Source organism: Fundulus heteroclitus, chromosome 23, assembly GCF_011125445.2.
Source record: "Fundulus heteroclitus isolate FHET01 chromosome 23, MU-UCD_Fhet_4.1, whole genome shotgun sequence".
NCBI lineage: Eukaryota > Metazoa > Chordata > Actinopteri > Cyprinodontiformes > Fundulidae > Fundulus > Fundulus heteroclitus.
The window spans coordinates 23,362,075-23,381,599 of record NC_046383.1 but is presented as its reverse complement, the minus strand read 5'-3'; the positions used below and the strand labels follow the sequence as shown (position 1 = coordinate 23,381,599).

The window sequence follows — 19,525 nt, the reverse complement described above, 5'->3', positions numbered from 1 at the left end:
GGGGTTCACGCTTTAAATGGTTTAACGCTATAGAGTTTCACAGTTAAGAGAGCTCCACACAGACTGCATTAGAAATCCCTCTGCTGAGCAAGCTTGCAAACAAAACCGCGTCAGGGGAGGTTGAAGGGATGGAGGGTTTAGAGGGCAACTAGGTTCTGTCCGGTTTACTTTAATAACAACTTTCCCCAGTCACAACACGAGCAGGAGGGGGGGGGGCAGAAAAACAGAAATAAAAAAAATAAAAAATAAACAACAGAAGAAGAAGAAAAAGAGAGTAGTAACACGAGCCATTAATGTACAAAGTGGAGCTTTCGACTGTTCGGTTTCCTGCTGGAGGCGGCAGACTAAAAAGCCTCATGTGGGAAAAGCAAAATTGTCGTCAACAAAAAACAGCAACACCTAGAACCACAAAAGATCAACTTTCCATTAAAACGACAGCCAGCTAAGGAAGTAGAACCAATCCAATAGTTGAATCCTTGAGAACACAGTTATTGCTGACATTGTGGGGGGTGAGATGAGGATGGGGGTGTGGTGGGGGGGAGGGGGGGGTCGCTCCTGGACTGGTTGACTGATCGGACAAAACGGCTGCAGATCCAAGATGGGTCAGACTGGTGCTTCCCGTTGCACCGGAGGGTGGGTTTGTGTCTGATTCTGAGGGGGGGGGGGGGGGTTCCAGAGATGACGGAATGTGCCTGAGCTGGCAGAGGGGGCTATTGGTCGGAGGGGATGTCTCTGTCGCCTTCAGCCTTAGTGGGCTGCCCCGGGGAGGGGGCGTGAGGGGGGTGGGAGACGGGGGCGATGGCGTGTGCCAGGGGTCCTGAAACCATGCTCTCAACGCCGGGGCCCGCTCCTGGGAGCCCCCCCGTTGCTGCCGCCACGTTGATCAGAGCTGAGGGAAATCTGAAACAGAACGACAAGATCTTTTTGTTTTTCTTTTTCTTCCCAGCCTCCCAACAAAGCCTGGCGTCATCCCGGTCAGCGCTCGCCGTCCTCACCTGTAGGCGGCTCCGTTAAGTTCTGGGTGGACAGGAGCTGCCTCCATGGGGGGCCACTGGGAGGCGGCCATCAGATACTCCTTATTGACACAGTTCTTCAGGCTGTCTGGGATTCGTCCTGGAGAAACGCAAACACACGGTCACTTCCAGGGTCCCTATACAGGTTTACGTTTTAAACGGCCCTTTTATTTAAGCATTCTGAGCAACAGAGGATATAACTTTCAGTCCACACAACAAAACTAGGCCAAAAGCGATCTATCGGGTCACTGATAGGGCTGAACGATTTTGTAAACTAATCTAATTGCGATTTTTTTTTCTTAATATTGTGATTTATTGTGATCCCCCCCCCCCAGTTTAATTTATCATGCGTTTCAAAATATATACAAACAACAAATCAATTTGTTTCCTCGCCATGTGGATTAGGTGCTAAAAGACCCGCAGCATCTAAACTCGGAGCAATAATGGTTGAAATATATTGTAGGCAGAACGCAATCAAAATTGCAATTTTGACTTTTCTCCACATTAACCACAAGCAACAAAAATGGCCTCTAAATAAAGATGTTTGTAAACAAGGACTATTTTAAATATGAACTTTTAATGTTTCTATTGATCAGAATATTATTCAAGAAAACAGCTTTTAATTTAATTGGACATCAATCCTTGTTGAACATAAAGCAACCAACAAGCAAGTCTATGTATTAAACTGATTGACCAGAACTTAATGCTTTGTATGATTATACAAACTCTAAAAATAGTAATAAAATTAGATTATCTCACTGCTGCAACTGTCTTCCCTTCCATGTGGAGGCAAACCCACTTTAAACATTTTACCAACACCTAATGGACGTGTCTAATTCCCTAATTGTTACAGAGCCAAAAATTGCAGACCTCTGCGATTTGGAAATTGCGTTATTTTAAATCACGATTATATTGAAAATGCGATTAATTGTTCAGCCCTAGTCACTGACTGCTGAAATTCTCTAACAAATTTTGTTTGTTTTTAGCTTAGGTGTTTTAGTGAAGCTGTGATATTTAACATTTAGTGTTGTAGTGAAACGGCCTTTTTGATTATGTGCAACTTTGTGTTTAAAGCGTTTTTTTCTGAGAGCATCAGAGTGTAAGCAGTGAGATTTACATTCATAAAGACTTAAGTTGCTTCTACTTCACTGAAATGCAATTCCTAATAAAAAGCTTCATCTATGAAGCCTATGGTGTCCTATGAAGGACAGCAGGTTCTTGTGTAAAAAAAAAAAAAAAGGTGTAATGAAGCAAACCAAAACTATATAACGAAAACTTTCCATGGTCCATCTTTTTAAATTTTATCTACATCTGCAAAATTTATTCCCAACTTTTACAGACTTTAAGATTGTGTAGGAATCCTGGTACGTCTTTATAAATGTGAAGACTAAAAGAAAAGTCCATGCTTTAAAGCAAACCTGTTTAATAACAACCAAAAGATTTACCAAACATATCTGCAGCATGGCCAGCGTTTTTACAACGTGCTTAAATCACAACTTTTAATACTCAGTATATGTATTTTAATGTTGCATCTCTTGGAGAAGCTGATTATGGTGCAGATGCATATCCAAGTTGAGGGCACATATGTGATCCCTTTCCTACAGAAACTAGCTCAAATCACCTGTATTAGTTTTACTTCAACTGCAAATCTTTAAGCGTTTTAACGTCTAAAGGTTTGTTTAACTGTGGTCAGTGAGCGATGGATTTAAAATCAGAGTCTTCAATAATACTGGTTATTAAACTAGCTTTTGACATTTTTAGAAGATGATATACTTTTATGGCGAGGCTGAATTTTCCATCAGTCATCCTCACAATATAAACGTGAAATAATGGAAATGTACAGAATTGATTATATAAACTATGTGGCAGTAGAGCTGCACAATGTAGCAAATCATAACAGCCCCATCAGCATGCTTTTGTCTGAACTCCTCGTTACTTCCCCCAGAGGTCTCCTTTTTACAACTCGTTTTGGTGCCATCTCTTTAAATCTAAAAGGCAGATTGCAACCTGCCACCTTTCAGGTCGCACGGCGTTCCACTTCACCTTGTTCTGCCATTTTTGTGGGTCGGTTTAATGAACAACCGATAATTTATACACTTGTAGCTTCGGCATCCTTCAGCTTGGCTACAGCTGAAGCTACACAGCTCATGGAGAGATGACATTCAAATTTTCTGCACTCCTGGAGACTCCAAGTACACAACAGAATGTATTTAAGGGCTAAGAAAGTGAAGTTTGCATGATGTGTTCCCTTCAAAGGATCAATACTTATTGGGCAGACTTTCCTTGTCCTTGAAGCCCACAGTGGTGGGGAAGTTAAGAGGAAGTAGGGCTGGGCAATACGGACCGAAAATAACATTTTGATATTTTTAGGCTGAAATAAAAAGGCATCTCTGAATTAAAGCTTTATCCCAAATGTCTCACAGGAACAATTTGGGATAATGCGTGAAACCGCTGTAAAATAACCCAGAAGAATACATAAAAGTATCATCATAACCATATAGATATAAACAATATAGTCTCATCTTATAGCTCTTTTACAAAAAATCTTGATATTTTGTAATATAGTCAACAAAATTACATTTATTTCTGACATCTTGTAGCCTTAACTAGTAGGATATTCCTAATGAATGCCATGAATTCCCTCGCATGTAATTATTAGTGTTGATACTTGATAAAAGAACTGAACGACTGAGCGATAGGGAAGCAGTGGGAACATTGTGACGATGGGGAGAGAAAAAGGAGCTATAAATGCAACAAATATCACCAAACCGGTATTTAAAAACAAAAACAAAAAAAACCCAAAAAAAAAAAAACACACAATTTAACAACAATTTCGGATTTAATTGTTCTGAAGTGATGACTTTAGCCCCTTTCACACACAAGTCCCAATAATTTACTGGGACCAAATTCCCTGGTCTATCAATAATTAGCGCCTTTTCACACATGTAAATTAGTGCCGGTAAATGACCAGGTCAGCTCTTTTCACACTGGATACTGTAGAATGGATGTCCATAATATCACCTGCAGGTGGCAGTAATGCAAGGCATATAGCTTTAACTGATCAAGCCATCCACTAAAGAAGAATTTCATCAGAAAATGTCATCTGTCAAACAGCGGATAAGCCACAACAAGCCACACTGCAAAAAGGGAACTAAAAGTAAGTAAAATCTTAATTTTTTTTATCTTTTTCCTTGATTCGAGCAGCTAAATAAGATTATTTGCCAATGGAATGAGAATTTCTAACCCTAAAATAAGATAATTAGCTAAACTGCACTTGAAATAAGATGATAGAGATGAATTGTTTTTATCTTAAGTACAAAAATCTTATTCCATTGGCAAATAGTCTGATTTACCAGCTCAAATCAAAGAAAAATACACTAATTTCAAGAGGATTTTACCTACTTTTAGTTCCCTTTTTGCAGTGCATAACTTCGGGATTGGTTCTTACAGTGGTTAGTAGCTTATGAAAACTAGGGCTGAACGATTTTGGAAAATAATCTAATTGCGATTTTTTTTCTTAATATTGCGATTTATTTTCCAGTTTAATTTATCATGTCTTTTTAAACATATACAAACAACAAATGATTTTGTTTCCTCGCTGTGCAGATTAGGTGCTAAAAGACCCACAGCATCTAAACTCAGAGCAGAAATTATTGCGTTCTGCCTACGATATATTTCAACCAAAATTGCAATTTTGACTTTTCTCTGCGTTTAACCACAAGCAACAAAAATGGCGTCTAAATAAAGACATTTGTAAACAAGGACTATTTAAAACCAGAACTTTTAATTTTTCTATTGATCAGAATATTATTCAAGAGAACAGCTTTTAATTGATTTGGACATCAATCCTTGTTGAACATAAAGTCCAACCAACAAGCAAGTCTATGTATTAAACTGATTGACCTGTACTTAATGCTTTGTATGATTATGTAAACTCTAAAACAAGTAATACAATTAGATTATCTCACTGCTGCAACCGTCTTTCCTTCCATGTGGAGGCAAACCCACTTTAAACATTTTACCAACACCTAATGGACGTGTCTAATTCCCTAATTGTTACATAGCCAAAACATGCGATTAATTGTTCAGCCCTAATGAAAACTACGGAAGAAATATAATTTCAGTACAATTCTCAGTCAGAGAAGCGACTTGCAGACATCAGGGGAAGAACTAAACGAAGACTACGAATGTTTTTCATAATCATGCAAATGCCCTTGACGTTAACGACGTTATTCCCACCAGAGCGGTCCGGGTTAATTACCAGGTAGGACACTAGGTCAGTTTTACCTCGTAAATCAGCTCTGGCTTTATTGACCCGGTACGGTTGTAAGTGTGAACGGGGCTATAGCGACGTGTGCACTGCGTGTGACCAGCCTCCATCAGCTTACCAGTGATGGCCCGGCGCACTTCTCTGGCTGCTTCTTCACGCGCCTCGACTGAAGCCTGCTCGCTGTACCAAGATGTGTGAGGGGTACAGATCAGGTTGGGGGCGTCCTTCAGGGGGCCCGTTGAAAAGCTTGACAAGGAGCACGGTTGTTAGTGACCAATGATACGGACACAGGGGGGGGGGGGGGGAAGCTGCGGCTGTCTGGTCGTGCAGCAGTCCTACCTGAAGGGCTCTGTCTCGTGCACGTCCAGGGCGGCTCCCCGTATCCGGCCCTCCTTCAGGGCCTGAGCCAGAGCTTTCTCATCCACCAGTCCGCCTCTTGATGTGTTCACCAGAAAAGCTCCTTGACGCATCTGTAACGACGAACAATACACGTAAACAATCTACAGCAAAACGAGGCAGAAACACAAACCTATGCAGTTTTTGCAGTTTTAGCGCTTGAAGCAGCAGCTGTGGAGATACCTGGACCTGCGGTCTGAACGCCTGCCAGACGGGAACGAATTAATTAGCTTTCTGCTCGTCAACACAGCTGTCACAACCCGCTCGATGCACTCTTTGGCTTACCTGCAGGGCCTTGGAGACTAAACTGGCTTTCATTCATCTGCTTACGTAGCGATACTTGCATAACCATCTAGTGTAAAATTATTTCTAGGTACTCTTTGCAATCTATAACAAGTAAAGCCCCAGGAAATAATGTTCATCCTCCTGCAGTCAAAAATATATAAACATAAAATGGCCAAAGATGCAACACCAATATCTAAATAAACATTAATATAAACTTTAGACCATTAAAGTGAGACTGGAATATAGTGGAAACTAAAAAAAAATGTTTTAAAATAAACTGCGTTAGGGCTGCAACATTGTTCGACATTATCGCAAAAATTAATCCTCTTTTTTTACACTATAGTTTAAAATGTTTTTAAACGTTTAGCAATGTTAAAAGCTTGAAGGTCAAAAGATCATTTTAAAAACATTTTACAGTAAAAAAAAAAATCTACTACGATAGAAATATTAAAAATAAACTAGGTCAGTTAAATTTTAAATATCTATAGATGATCATTTATAAAGCTAATAAATAATAAATAAATAATAATAAAGAATAGTGACAACAAGAGGCAATAAAGAGACGTTCAAAGGTGTGTAAACAAGAACAGGTGAGTCAAAATGTTTTTACAAGCAACTGGAGATCATATAAAAGAAATCGTCTAGTCGACTAACCGGAAAAATAATCGATAGATTAGTAGTCCATAAAAATAATCTGGTTACATAACAGGAGCAAAGACTTGTTTGCTGCTGTAGGAGCGGCACAAACTATTTTATTAAATCTATAAAAGTGGAAAATAATGGAGTCCAGATTGACTTGGGAGTTCTGCACTTTTAAAGCAAAACCCCATCAAATGCCCAAATGCTAAAAATCAGTATTAAAATAAGAATTTCTGATGTTTTAAATAAAACAAAGTTATAGACAGCACAGATCACAAAGACTATGTTAATAAAACCTTAGACAGTATCACTAACCAAGTTATGGTCTCCATATCTCTAGTGTCAAATCGCTCCTTTCCGTGTTTTCACGATTAACATTTAGGTATTAAATTCAAAACCGTTTTAAAAATGAAGCAGGTAACTTTTGGATAAACATTTTTGGCATATTTATTAAAACTGCCAGAGTCCACAGTTTTAATCCCTACTGCATCTTAAAATATAAATAGCTGAGAGTAGAAATATCCAGTCCACGATAAGTCAGTATATTTTACATTTAAAGCTTAGAGATAATAGAATTGTGAAGATTGTTATTAAAAAAAACTACATAACCAGAATAAAGTTGAAATTGTCTGCAGTGTTTACAACTCCTTCATTTATTAGCTGATGGGGTTTTTTGTGACTGTTTTGGTTTTCATGAAGAACTTCTTACACTTTTTCTGCTTTAAAGACACAGCAGGTGAAGTTTATTTCTCAAAACAATGAACATTTTAATAAACATATTACTGGATTGCAAAGGGTTTGTCTGCTGGTTAGTAATGGTGCTTACGGCTATGATGGGTACGGAGCATGGACTGGCTGCCAGGCTTTGGCTATAGTCTCAAATACACAGTTTTGTTCACCGTCCATCAGCGGTAAACTTAAAACCGTAAAGGCCATCGTCACAAGTATCGTTAATCTTTGCCGCTCAGCTTCCACCTTTTAGCGCCGCCTGCTCCGTAAGCAGCTTGCTGAGGCGTTTGCAGAGCACACGGAGCTGCTGGTTCATAAAAATGCCAGATGGCTCGGTGGAGAGACGGTTCTGGACCGGTTTACTGTCATTTCTCCCAAAACATAAAAACAAGAGAGCAACATTTCTGGACTGAATGCTGCGTAAACAGCTTATGGCAGAAATGCTCTTTCTGAGTGATATTTTCAGACGTATGAACAAACTGAAGCCGGAAGTGCAGGGGCAGGAAAGGCCACAGCCGATCTGGTTCAGAGACTTTGTCCTTTCAGGAAAAAAAAAACAACATAAAGACTACTTTTAAAACAGATCTAATTTCTGATTAAACGTTGCACTTCCCACATGAATTTATGAGCTCATCCCCCAGTGCACAGATTACAATTACAGTCATGCGGCTGTTAATCACAGAAAAACCCACAATGGTCACTGACGTGAGTTGAATCTGACAAAAGTAACGAATGAAAATTTACTGCAAATTAACCAATGAAAATCAGACAATCCTTTTGAATCGTGGTTCAATAGAATTTAAAAAAATATTACAATAAAAAACACACTAATAAAAACGCTCTGGATTCGCTGGAGGACACCCAGCGCATCACTAGGCTTTAGCCGTCCCCCCGCCACACTAAGCGCTGTTTGTTTATTTGAAAAGCCTTGATGTTTGAGAGCGACATTAAAGTTCCCGCCTTGTAGAAAACCTACCGGTGTAAATAAGCTAACGCGCTAGCTGATGTCCCTATGGTCAAGTTATTGTCAAACTTTTCTAGGAGTGACGTCATTTTAGTCCAGGCCTGTTTTATTAAAATTATTCTGTTGAACCACGATTCAGAAGCAATGCCTGATTTTCATTGGTTAATTGTCAGTGAATTTGTATTTATCATTACTTTAGTCAGTTTCAAGTTATTTCAGTGACCGTTGTGGGTTTTGTTTGACTAACAGAACAATTGTGTCCACGACTGTATAACAACTGATTTCACAACAGATGAATCAGATCTTTATGGAGCATTTATGCTGCTGCGGTTCGTTGGCGACCCGTTTTCCATTGAGACTGATTTCTGTGTCAAAGCCAAAGAGGTGATGAAGGCGTTTTTCAGATGGAGCCGGCAGATTTGTAGCGGTCTTTTCCATTAAAACAGCACTTCCAGGCAGATGGAGCAGAGGACTTTAAAGCTAAACATGTTAGCCAGCTTCCACACCTGACGACCAGAACCCGTTTTCATCTACTTACACCTGTGAATCCAACATATAAATGCCATGAAAACAAGACTCTTACGATTGCTCTCACTAGTTATGAGCCTGATTTTACAGAAATAGCTAAATCAAGGCAGCGCTATTTTTCTCACTGACATGCAGTGTCAAAATCCCTGTGGCACAGAAGTGATTCTAGCAGAGGTATAATATCTGAGCACAGCCATGTTCAGATAGTTGAAACTTTTTTCTCTGTACTTTGGTTAGTTTGGCACCTTTAATGTAAAATATGGCACTAACATAAAGCTCTTATGTGAAGTTGGCTTTTATGCCATTGTTATAAAATAACTAATTTTACTTTTTGGTCTATTTTGCGTCAGGAAATGTGGTCTTAATGTAAATTCTTCATGGACACTGATGGTATCATGTTAAGGTCCGTCCGCCGTTAGTTAAAGTGGTGCACAGACCGTTTTTTTTTAAATCTGAGGTTTCTGAAATCTGTCATTTTGACAGATTTTTGTTGGTTGTAACTTGTTTTTTGTATTTGTGGAGGAATTCTATCAGATATAAACCTTAAGGACTTTCGTCTGCTTTTATGGTGAAACTTAAACCTGTCAGTTCTCATTAGAAAGCTGTTAATATCTAAAATGTTGTTGGTAAAATGATAAGGATAAAACTGATATTTTTTCTTGTGGTTTTATTTCTTTTTGCCATTAAAACATGTGTTGGGGCTTTTTTTCCCCCCCTTCTTAATGTTAAATTAATCCCAGTGTCCCTCAAGTAAACAATGTTTACTTCATTTGACCCTCATGAAACTCAAGCTGAACAGCCCTGGTGTAAAACTAAGTTTTATTCATTTAAATGAAAAAAAAAACCAAAAAAAAACAACTAGAAGTCTCGTATTTTGGACTTGCGAACCTCTGAGACTTTGGTCCTTTGGTGCGTTCCTCTAAACAACAGTGCAAACCTTAACAGGCAAATGCTGCTCTTCATGCCTCTTTCATTAAGACTGATTGCAAATGTTAAGCCATTTCTTTCTTTTAATGACCTTCACTGTGTTGCTCATCCCTTCATTTTATCCTGTCTGGGCAACTGCAAGACTTTCTGTTGCCGTTGGCTCAAGTGTCACCAATACTGCGGCTGGTCCGACAGGCTGAAGATTATATTACTCTCATATTGGCTTCTTTACACTGGCTGCATGTGCCTTTTAGAAGAAATGTAACAATCTTGTTTCCATGTGCTGGGACCATCTTTTAACTTGCTTCTTGTTATTCCCAGCTCCAGGTTGAAAGAGGGGACACCAGATCTTTGCAGTAGCTGCTATTAGGCTGCCTCTCTACATTAGCTTTTTAATCAGCAGTTTTTTTAATTGACTTTAATGATAATCTCTTTACACCAGTACAGTCAGCTGTTATTTTTAAATGTTATTAGTCATTATGACTGGATTCATCAATGCCGAATCTTCTTAAATGTTAAAATGTTGCAATTCGATGCCATTTAAAGTTTCATTTGCATCAGATCTAATTAATGTGACACTTTGAAGTGGATTGAGGATTAAACAGCAAAAGACGGCCCAGTTAGGCTTGCAGCCACTGACCTGTTTGATGGTGAAGTCGTTAATGAGGTGGTGGTTGTGCTCGTTGAGGCTGCAGTGCAGGGACACGCAGTCAGAGTGTATGAGCAGGTCCTGCAGCGTGGCCATTCGCTGGAGGCCCAGCGAGCGCTCGACGCCGTCGGGAAGGTACGGGTCATAAAAGATTATGCTAAATCCAAACGCCTTGGCCCGCAGGGCCACAGCCTGGCCAACGCGCCCTGAAATACGAAGCGGGGAGTTAAGGTTGGGAAGTCGCGCGCTTGACTTGCTCCTCAACGGGATTTAGGGAACCGTATTCGCTCACCTAGACCGATGATGCCCAACGTTTCGCCCCGGATCCGAGCGGCGCCTCCAGCCACCTCCCTGATCTGCTCCACGCTGGAGGCGCGGGTCCCCTCCCTCAGGGCTTGGTGCATCCAGGTGACCCGCCTGTACAGGTTGAGGATCAGACATAGCGACGTGTCGGCCGTCTCTTCCACCGAGGCCGCCGGCACGTTACACACCGCGATGCCTGGATGGAGTGGTGAGAAGGAGATGTTAGGCGCCGTCGCTGAGCTCTGAAGCTGCGTCTGGGATATCGCTCTGAAGTCCATCGTCTCACCGAGCTCAGCAGCTGCTTTGACGTCGACGTTGTCAAAGCCGGAGCCAATCCTGACGATGACTCGTAGGCCTTTAAACTTTTCCAAGTCGTCTCTGGATAAAGTTATAGTGTGATACAGCAGAGCAGCCACGGCTTCGTTTAACACCTGCAGAGGAAAGATTGGTCTTCAATCATCTGAATCAACGTTTTCAGTCCCTGAAGCGTTGATGCTCGGGGCAGACTGCTTCCTACCTTCTCGTGTATCTCCTGCGTGGACTGGGCGTCGCAGAAAGCCACGGTGGCCACGTCTTTGAGGATGGGCATCTCCACAGTGCAGTCGCGCCCATCCAGCAGGGCCACCAGGGGCCGTGGGTGCATCGGCCCGTTCAGGATGGGGGGTCGGATACCTGAGACCACCAGGACCAGAAAATCCATGCAGAATAAGTCTGACTGTATTACGTTTGAAAACTGAGACAAAGGTTGTTTTTTTTTAAGCATAAAAATTCACCTTTAGATGTTCATGGAGGACCAACATCGTCATATAAAGTTTATGTGATAAATAAGTAGAAATACATCACCAGATAGATATAGCAGTCTTTTTTTTTTAATGTGTCACTTATTAAACACATTAGGCGAGAAATCAAAAACTAAATACCTTATATGTTAGCATTTTAAAGAAATCCAAAAGTCAAAACTGGAAGTAAATTTTTTACTAAATACAGTGAAACGTCATTCCAAAAATAATAATGTTATACACTGAAAGTTCTTTATCTACCCAAATAATAATTTTATAGTCCTGCGCTACAGCACTAGACTTTAGTTAACATGGAGGCGTTAACTAAAGTCTAGTGGGTGGGTGGGACCGCTGCTGCTGCAGCAAAGACGATTGGTCCAGAGTTGGCTTGTCGTGCAGCAGAACCAATCAGGTCCACAGCAAGAGCTACTGGAACAGTTTTTAAAATGATTTAAAAACTATCAAAAAATTATTAAGCAAACAGAAATAATCACGTGTGCCCTTAACATATGATCATTTAATTATTTAAATATCTATTGTAAAAAATATGAACTTCTAATTATTATAGATATTTCAAATTACAATTATGAAAATGAAGACACTTTATGTCCAATTTATTTTTTGGATTGTGCCAATTTTTACTTTTACTTTTAACCACCAATTTTGGTGGTTAAACCGTGAAACATGCATGAAAACACACAAAGGCCCCTTTTTTTATTAAAGGTTTCCACGCAGTCGACATCTTTTTATCAATACCAACATCTTATTCGTCTGGATGGCCTCCACTTGTTTTTTTTTTTTAAATAGCGGAGAGAAAAAAAACCTACGTTCAGTGAGTCAGTCTGCCCTTTCCATGCCTGGATCGCTTGACGTGCTTTACAAAGAAAATAAAAATCCCCCTGCACAAATAGCTGAAGACCTTCCTGCTTTAAAAAAGAAAAGATAAGCCAGACGTGTGTGACTCCCTTTTCCCGATCTAAGCACAGGAAACTGTGTATGACGTTATGATGTGTTTAAAGTCACAAAGTTAGGTGTAACCGACTCTATGACTGGACATCCAGACATCAGGTCGTCTTTAAACTGAACCTGCAGCCTTTACGGCTCCATCGCTGCGTCTTTACGGGAGAGAAAGGTGAGGCTGAGGTCAAGGAAGCGGTCATCTCTAGGAAGTTGACTGGGGTACCGCATGACAGCAGAGACAGAAACACGGGTCCTAGAGGAGAGGTGATGCTGAGCAACCGCTGGGGGAGGGGTGAAAACTGAAGTCTGGAGGTAGTCAGGGCCATTTGTGATTTTATGGGGGGGGGTTCAGTCATGACCTACATCTCACGTCTGGAAGAATCACTCCCTCCAGTTATTTCACTCTCCCCTCCCAGCACAAGCACACGCGCCTTGGTGGCAAACATCATCCGTAGCTCTCACCATTCTGCCGACCACAGCAAGGTTGCCAAAACGGATTAAAGCCACGACTGTGGCGATGCAAGGCAGGAACACTTAACACCAAAGTGTTTTTCTGGTCTTACACCTCTTCCTGTTTCTACGACAGACGAGGTTATCTCCTGCGAATCTTTTCGCATCGCTGCCGCGTGAGAGGTGAGCACTTCATGGGCGCTGGAGCGCGGTTTGCTGGAAGGGTCTCACCAGAAGGTGGGAGGTGGTGGCGAGGCTGTCGGCGAGGGACTGTAGCGCCCCGGGCTGGAAGTCAAGAATTCGGGGTGCCGGGGGACTTTCCACTGCACGGATTTTCAAACAGCTCAGCCAAACTTTGAGGCCGCGCTGGAATCCAGGAACAAACTGAGGACGGAGCGGCGTTTAGCTCTTTTTATTAGCGGCGTTTAGCTCTTTTTATTAATAATAATAATAATAATAATAATAATAATAGAACTTTATTGATCTCACAATGGAGAAATTTAATTCTGCATCAGAACCCACCCCCTTGGGGGGCAGTGGGCTGCCACTGTGTGGAGCCTGGGGAGCATTTGGGGGTTAAGGGTCTTGCTCAGGGACCCAGAGTGGCGGTCTGTGGGAGTTGAACTTAGAACCTCTGGGACCCAAGCTTAATGCTCTAACCACTTGGCCACCACTTGCTTAAATGTCTAGGGTTTAGGAAGAGGACGCTCCTGACATGAATTTCACCAAAATCATTCACAAGCCCCATTTTGATCACGTGTGTTATCATGTTTTTAGATTCCAAATATCAAATTTAAAATATTATGTTGGTACATTGATTTAAAATGATATCAAATCTCCTGTTTTTGCCACAACAGTTTTAGCAGCATCCTTTGAAAACCATGAAGTTTAAGATGTATTGTGACGTTATTTTTTAGATGTAGCATATCTTAAAAAAACTGAAATCTTCAGCCAGTTATTGCTTAAAGTTTAATCCCCACATTATCTATAATTAACCAGAAAATTCCTATTTTTTTGGAGCAATTTATCAAAACAAATGCTTTTTTTATGTTTTGAAAAAAAAAAACCCGGAGCAGAGGAGAGTCTGAGATACAAATGTTGCTTCATGCTTTATTTTCTCCAGCGTAAGCTTTCCTGCTGGATGAGTTCCTCACAAGAACAAAAAAACAAAAAAAGGGAGAAAAAAACAACTAATCCAGGCATACATGTCCGACAGTCACTGAAAGTCTTATTAAGTAGTGTAATTCACACTGAGCGCAGATGGCTCAACAACGCTGCCATGCCGACTGCATAACACAGAAAACACACAAAGGGACGATTGCGACGTTAAAAACTTAAAATGTGTCGTCACAAAGAGCTCCTCAGAGAGAGAGAGAAAAAAATACAACCAAGTGAGAGTGCATGGAGAGTAATTTGAGTAAAGCACACTGGCATACCCAAGGCCTGCGAAGAACAAGCATGGCCAGACACACAATACAATTCATTCAGTGATTCATTCATTCTCCCTCCCTTTCTTCCCTCCTCCTCCTCCTCCTCCTCCTCTCCTCCGCTCGTATTTAGAGTAAGAGGAGGGGGGGAGGGGCGGCAGACGATGATAATGCAGCAAGCAGCAGTACTCCACCCAGACGCACGCTTATTCAGTTCCTTCTCGACGGCTGCGACAGCACCAGCCCACACCGAGCACGAAAGGGAAACAGAACACGTTGCTGCGCCACACCCAAACCCCGGCTCTCTCCCCCCCCACACCCCACACTGCACGCAGCGCTCACATATCTAAACACAAAAACAAGGAACGCGCGTATAAAAATAAAAACACAGAAGCCACATGGGCAGCGGGCCTAACCTTGCATTGTGAAGTCTGTCAGCCCGTCTTCCTCTCCGGCCGCTCTTATTTTTTTCCTCCCTCTCTCCTGCCAGCCTGCTCGAGGCTGACTGGATCCCAGCTGTCATCCACACCCGGCCCCTCCCCCCACGGCCGTCCACCAATCACAGGCGGCGCCATACAGCGGCGGCCAACCAGCACTAACCTCATTAGCATAGCTGGAGCCGAGGCCCGGGGCGGTTTGGGCTGTTGTCATTTTTTAAAGAGACAGCTGGCCCGTTTCCCAGCAGCCTCGGCCGCAACCCTTCACCGTGTCCTCTCACCGGTCTCTGGGGACCCTCCCAGAGGGCTTCCTTCATTTTTTTTTTTTTTTTGTGCACAGTTATGTCCGACGTACATCATCGTTATACAACGACCTAAAAAAAACCCGAGCCATGGGAGATGGACAAGAGCATTGGCACACAAAAGTTGACTTGTTTTCCCATCACCTTCACGGTGAAACCCAGCATACTTCTTGCAAAGCAACTTAAGACAAACCCTTAAATTACAGAAACTGCACTGAAGTAAACCAATCGAGGTTATGGAGGAGGGCAGCACCCATCGTTTTGATTGCATAACCCTAAAACACACAAACCATTCTGAACACATATTCACTGAATATAGGAAACTATTTAAAAGAAGAAACCTTTTAAAGAGTGTAAGCCTAATTTACATTTGATTTCTTGGTTACTAGCAGCAAGCTAGTGTAAGAACATCTGCCACTGAGATCATTATTTGTAATAATAATAATAATAATAATAATATCAATAATAATAATAATAATAATAATAATATCAATAATAATAATAATAATATCAATAATAATAATAATAATAATAATAATATCAATAATAATAATAATAATAATAATAATAATAATAATTATTATTATTATTATTATTATTATTATTATTATTATTATTATTATTACTACTACATATAATGATCTCAGTGGTTCCCACACAGGCTTCTTCATAAGCCTATCTGCTTTATAATGCGAGTATACGTCCTTACCCTCACAGATGCGGTCAAGTCTCTGCCGCTTGACATGTTTGGTTTTGTCCATCAGAGCCATAGACCAAGGAGTCGTAACCTGGGACAGCGGAGAACAACTCTGGGAGCTAACTGAGGCCCTGTGATGATGTCCACCTGGTATCGCCTGCAGGTAAAAAGCAGAGCGTCCTGTTAGACGCGTGAAGACACACGGAGACTTCACTTGTCAGGAAGTAACGGGTAAAAAGTGGATAAAACACGGAGCGGTGGCAAACTGACAGGCGCGTTGTTTATTCCTATGAATCTATACCTGACGCATCATGAGCAGCAGCCGTGTCTCAGTCAGACTTCAGTCAAGCCGCCATCTTTTCCAGACTCAGTTTCTACCAAACTGTGAAATTAGCGCTGAAGTTTGCTTCCACGCCGGCACATTAAAAAGATAAATGGCTATTTCACTGCTTCCCTTCAACCAGCGGCCCCCCCCAAACTTTTCTTTTTGGTACCGGGCCAAACAGAAAGAATAACTTACATTATTCACGTTTTATTTGGTATCTGAGGCTGAATGAGGTATTATTTTTCAAAAAAAAAAAAAGGTTAAATCACGACATAAACTGGACATAGAAAACACACTGAGTGTTATTGTCTCTGATTACCCCTAGATGGAACCATCTCGTTGCAAAGAAACAAGCTCTAGGCTCCCACTGACTCATGTTTTTCATGCGCTTTATACATTTGCTTATATTTATAGAATATTTAGATAACACTACAGCTTTTATGCCGTAATGATTTAGTTTTTGCTGCATTTTTTCACCGCACCTTAAAAGCTGCTCCGTGAAAATAGTCTGACATTAAAACCGATCCTTGGCGCAAAAAAAAAAAAAAAAAAAAGTTGGGGACCGCCGCTATTAAAACATTTCAGAGCTTGGCATCTGATCCGTAAACGCTGAGGGATTCTGGGAAACAGTCGAAGAAAGGATTGAAAACTTGACGGGATCTTCTTTTTTTGTGTGTGTTACGTGTTTGAGCTTGTTGAGAAGGTGTTGTAATAATGATCTCTAACCCGCCGAAGCTACACTGATCGCTCAGCAACAAGTCTGGCCATCAAATAAAACATGAAAAAAAAAATATCGAAACACACACTTTCCCTCGAATGGGTGTGAAGTTTTTGCTGGTGCCTTGTTGTTATGGGACAAAACCAAGAAACTAAACATAAAAGAAGAATATCCTGCATAAAGTATTACATTTAGTGCTAAAATAGGCCCTGGCAGTGCACCTATAAGTCGAGCAGACAGAATAGGGAGAAGTGTTTGATCTCAAAACTACTTACTCAGCTGATAAATTGTTGGATTCTTCTGGCAGGCAGATTAAACTGGGATAAAATGGACTGATGAATCAAATCTGGATTGAATTGGAGCTCAACGTAATTGCTATTGTAAATGGGGCAAGCTGGTTTTGTAAAGATGATGTTTGTCAATGGGCGTGCCCCTAAGCAAGCTGAGCAGAACAGATTTGGTGCCTACTAAATCAAGCACACCTTCCCAGTGCATCCTATCTGGTAACAACACACCATTGTGTTCAGAGTTAAGCTACACGAAAAAAGAAAACAAACGCAAGATTTAAAACACGTAGGCTTTTTGCCACGCGACACTACCTTGCATACACACACACCCCTCAGCGAGGAGCTGGAGTCGGCTATTTGAGAGCCGGGTGAGGAGACGGACAGAAGGACGTGTAGGAGAGGGTCGACGAACACAAAGGAAAAAGACACCGACTCACCTGGAAAACTTGTGTCAGGACGGCCGACAACTTGGTTTAAACTGTAAACAGAGCAAAGGTAAACAGCCTTTAGATCACTTCAATGACGCACAGTTGGCATCTCTGCATTTAAGAAAAAAGTTAAAAAGTAAACATTAATAAGTTATTTTTATTTCACGTTCCTTCTCCTACCACTAGCCACATTTTACGTTAAGCGCTTTTAAGATTTCTATTCAGGCGAAGTTTCGCTGGTCACGTCTAAAGCCGTACGCGAAGCAATCGAACTTCATCGCCAAGACGTTTCTTCCCCTGAATCTTCACACGACTTAAACGTTTCCGGGGACAAAGCCTCGAAGACAAGATCTTCTTCGTCCGCTGTCAAATTCATTCCTGAACGTAGTGACTGTACTACTTAGCAACAATCAACTTTTCAACAACCTTATTATGCCGCCTGAGTTTTAAATCGGCAAAACATAAAACGATGACGTGCTCAGGTGAGCCGTCTCTTCCTAGCCAAGTAAGGAGTAGTAAGTAGATGCCAAATTACACGTGCTTAAATCCCTATGAAGGATTTTAATTGGAAATGCTCCAATCAAGCTTTTCTTTGCCGATAACTGCTTCCTTGCTTTTCTTTCAGGTTCTTCCATCTAAGACTAACGGGGAGAAAAAAAGAATAAAACTCCCCTCCAGGTTTGTGCATCAAAGCATATGTATCTAACTTTTATCTGATCTTGAAAAAAAAATACAAAAAAATACACATTTGCCGGTGGATTTGTTTATTTCTCTATACATCCGCCCGCTTTCTTTGCAAAAAACGACATTTCATTAAAGTAGATCCCAAACGTGCCGCTGTCTCCAAACCTGTAACACCTCGGCTAAATCACGCTCTTCATAACCAGCACATTGTTTTACACCAACATTCATTCAGCTGTTTCTGGCCTTCTGCTGTTAAAGCAGGATAAACTTTCCAGGAACTTGGGGTAACTTTATCTGGGGTGGAGGCGGATATGTGCTCTGGCTCTAACGGCACCATAGATTAAAAAAAATAAATAAATAAATAAAAAAAGTAGATCACAGATAATAAGTTTGTGTAGGACTTACACCGAGATCCGCGCTGATAAGGTTTACCGTTAACCAACTGGTTAGCTAACGAGGCTAAGCTAGCTCGTCCCTCCCCTTTCGAACAGCGGGGGTAACTCTAATGAATGGTGGATATATGCGTTTAATCGCGGTTTAAATTATTCTAACTTGTTTTTATTAAAGTTTCGCGTGGGTATAATTCCGCCCCCGGGCGCGTAGACCGTAGCCCGCTCGCCAAGTACAAACTTCTGAGTCGCCGTCCAAGTTAACTAAACACATAGCACGGGAGCTAGCTTCCCCCCCCCGCTAACCCAAACACTCCGGGACCACAAGTGGCTAACATGCTCGGGGAGCCTGAAAACTTTCTAAACAGCGAATAAACGGAGTAGTCTCCGTCCTGCTGTCACTATTAAGTTCATAAATGTAGTGATTTTACACGGGGGGGGTGAGGACATATGCGAGGCGTTTGCGCGGCGGCTAACGTTAGCTAGCCGTCGCCGTTAAGTGCGGTGTGGCTGGGTCTGCGGGAGAGCTGCAGGCGGAGGGGGGAGCCCATTTCGTCCGATTTGTTATCAGCGAGTGGCGCTACAATGTGAAATGTGTGACCCAGCAGCCGAGCGGATCGCTCCGCTTGCAAAGGAGACTCTTAAAACCCTCGCCGAAGCGAGCGCAAGTCGTCGTAGTTCGCCGCCGGTACGCGAGTTGTGCGTGTTTTGTGTGAAGAAATAAGGCAGTTATTTACCCCGGATAAACTCTTTCAGGAGTGCCGAGACAGTGTGCGCGTCCGTCGGTGGTGTTCCCTCTCTCCCGATCGCCATGAAATTAGACAAAAGAGGAAGTGGCTTGTTGATGAGGGGGTCAGACTGTCTGTTTTTTTTTTTTTTTTCGTTTTTTTTTTTTTTTTCTAAAGCGCCCGTCTGTTAGAAGGAGCGCCCTCACCTTCC

At 41.6% G+C, this 19,525-nt stretch overlaps 1 protein-coding gene across 3 annotated transcripts; it reads right to left on the bottom strand.

Moving 5' to 3' along the window:
• Window positions 1-149: 149 nt before the first annotated feature.
• Window positions 150-19,462, bottom strand: ctbp1 (C-terminal binding protein 1). Of its 3 annotated transcripts, XM_012853488.3 has the most exons (11): window positions 19,324-19,462; window positions 17,523-17,563; window positions 15,768-15,912; window positions 11,221-11,375; window positions 10,990-11,134; window positions 10,693-10,899; window positions 10,392-10,606; window positions 5,623-5,753; window positions 5,402-5,529; window positions 996-1,113; window positions 150-900 (listed from the first exon to the last, which is right to left on the bottom strand). In XM_012853488.3, exons 3-11 carry the CDS (start codon window positions 15,826-15,828, stop codon window positions 711-713), a joined length of 1,350 nt encoding a protein of 449 aa, XP_012708942.1. In that variant the 5' UTR covers window positions 15,829-15,912; window positions 17,523-17,563; window positions 19,324-19,462; the 3' UTR covers window positions 150-710. The 3 variants fall into 3 exon arrangements, with proteins under 3 accessions (XP_012708942.1, XP_035983558.1, XP_035983556.1); XM_036127665.1 differs by lacking the exons at window positions 15,768-15,912; window positions 17,523-17,563; window positions 19,324-19,462 and adding an exon at window positions 14,736-14,846 and having other exon boundaries at window positions 11,221-11,385; XM_036127663.1 differs by lacking the exons at window positions 15,768-15,912; window positions 17,523-17,563; window positions 19,324-19,462 and adding an exon at window positions 14,736-14,845.
• Window positions 19,463-19,525: the final 63 nt, after the last annotated feature.

Excerpts from the sequence above, each read along its gene's own strand:
- ctbp1 (XM_012853488.3), bottom strand. The coding sequence starts at position 15,828 with ATGGCTCTGATGGACAAAACCAAACATGTCAAGCGGCAGAGACTTGAC. Across the intron at positions 11,376-15,767 it reads ACTTGACCGCATCTGTGAGG|GTATCCGACCCCCCATCCTG; the intron begins GTAAGGACGTAT and ends TGGTGGTCTCAG. Across the intron at positions 11,135-11,220 it reads CGCAGGAGATACACGAGAAG|GTGTTAAACGAAGCCGTGGC; the intron begins GTAGGAAGCAGT and ends TTTCCTCTGCAG.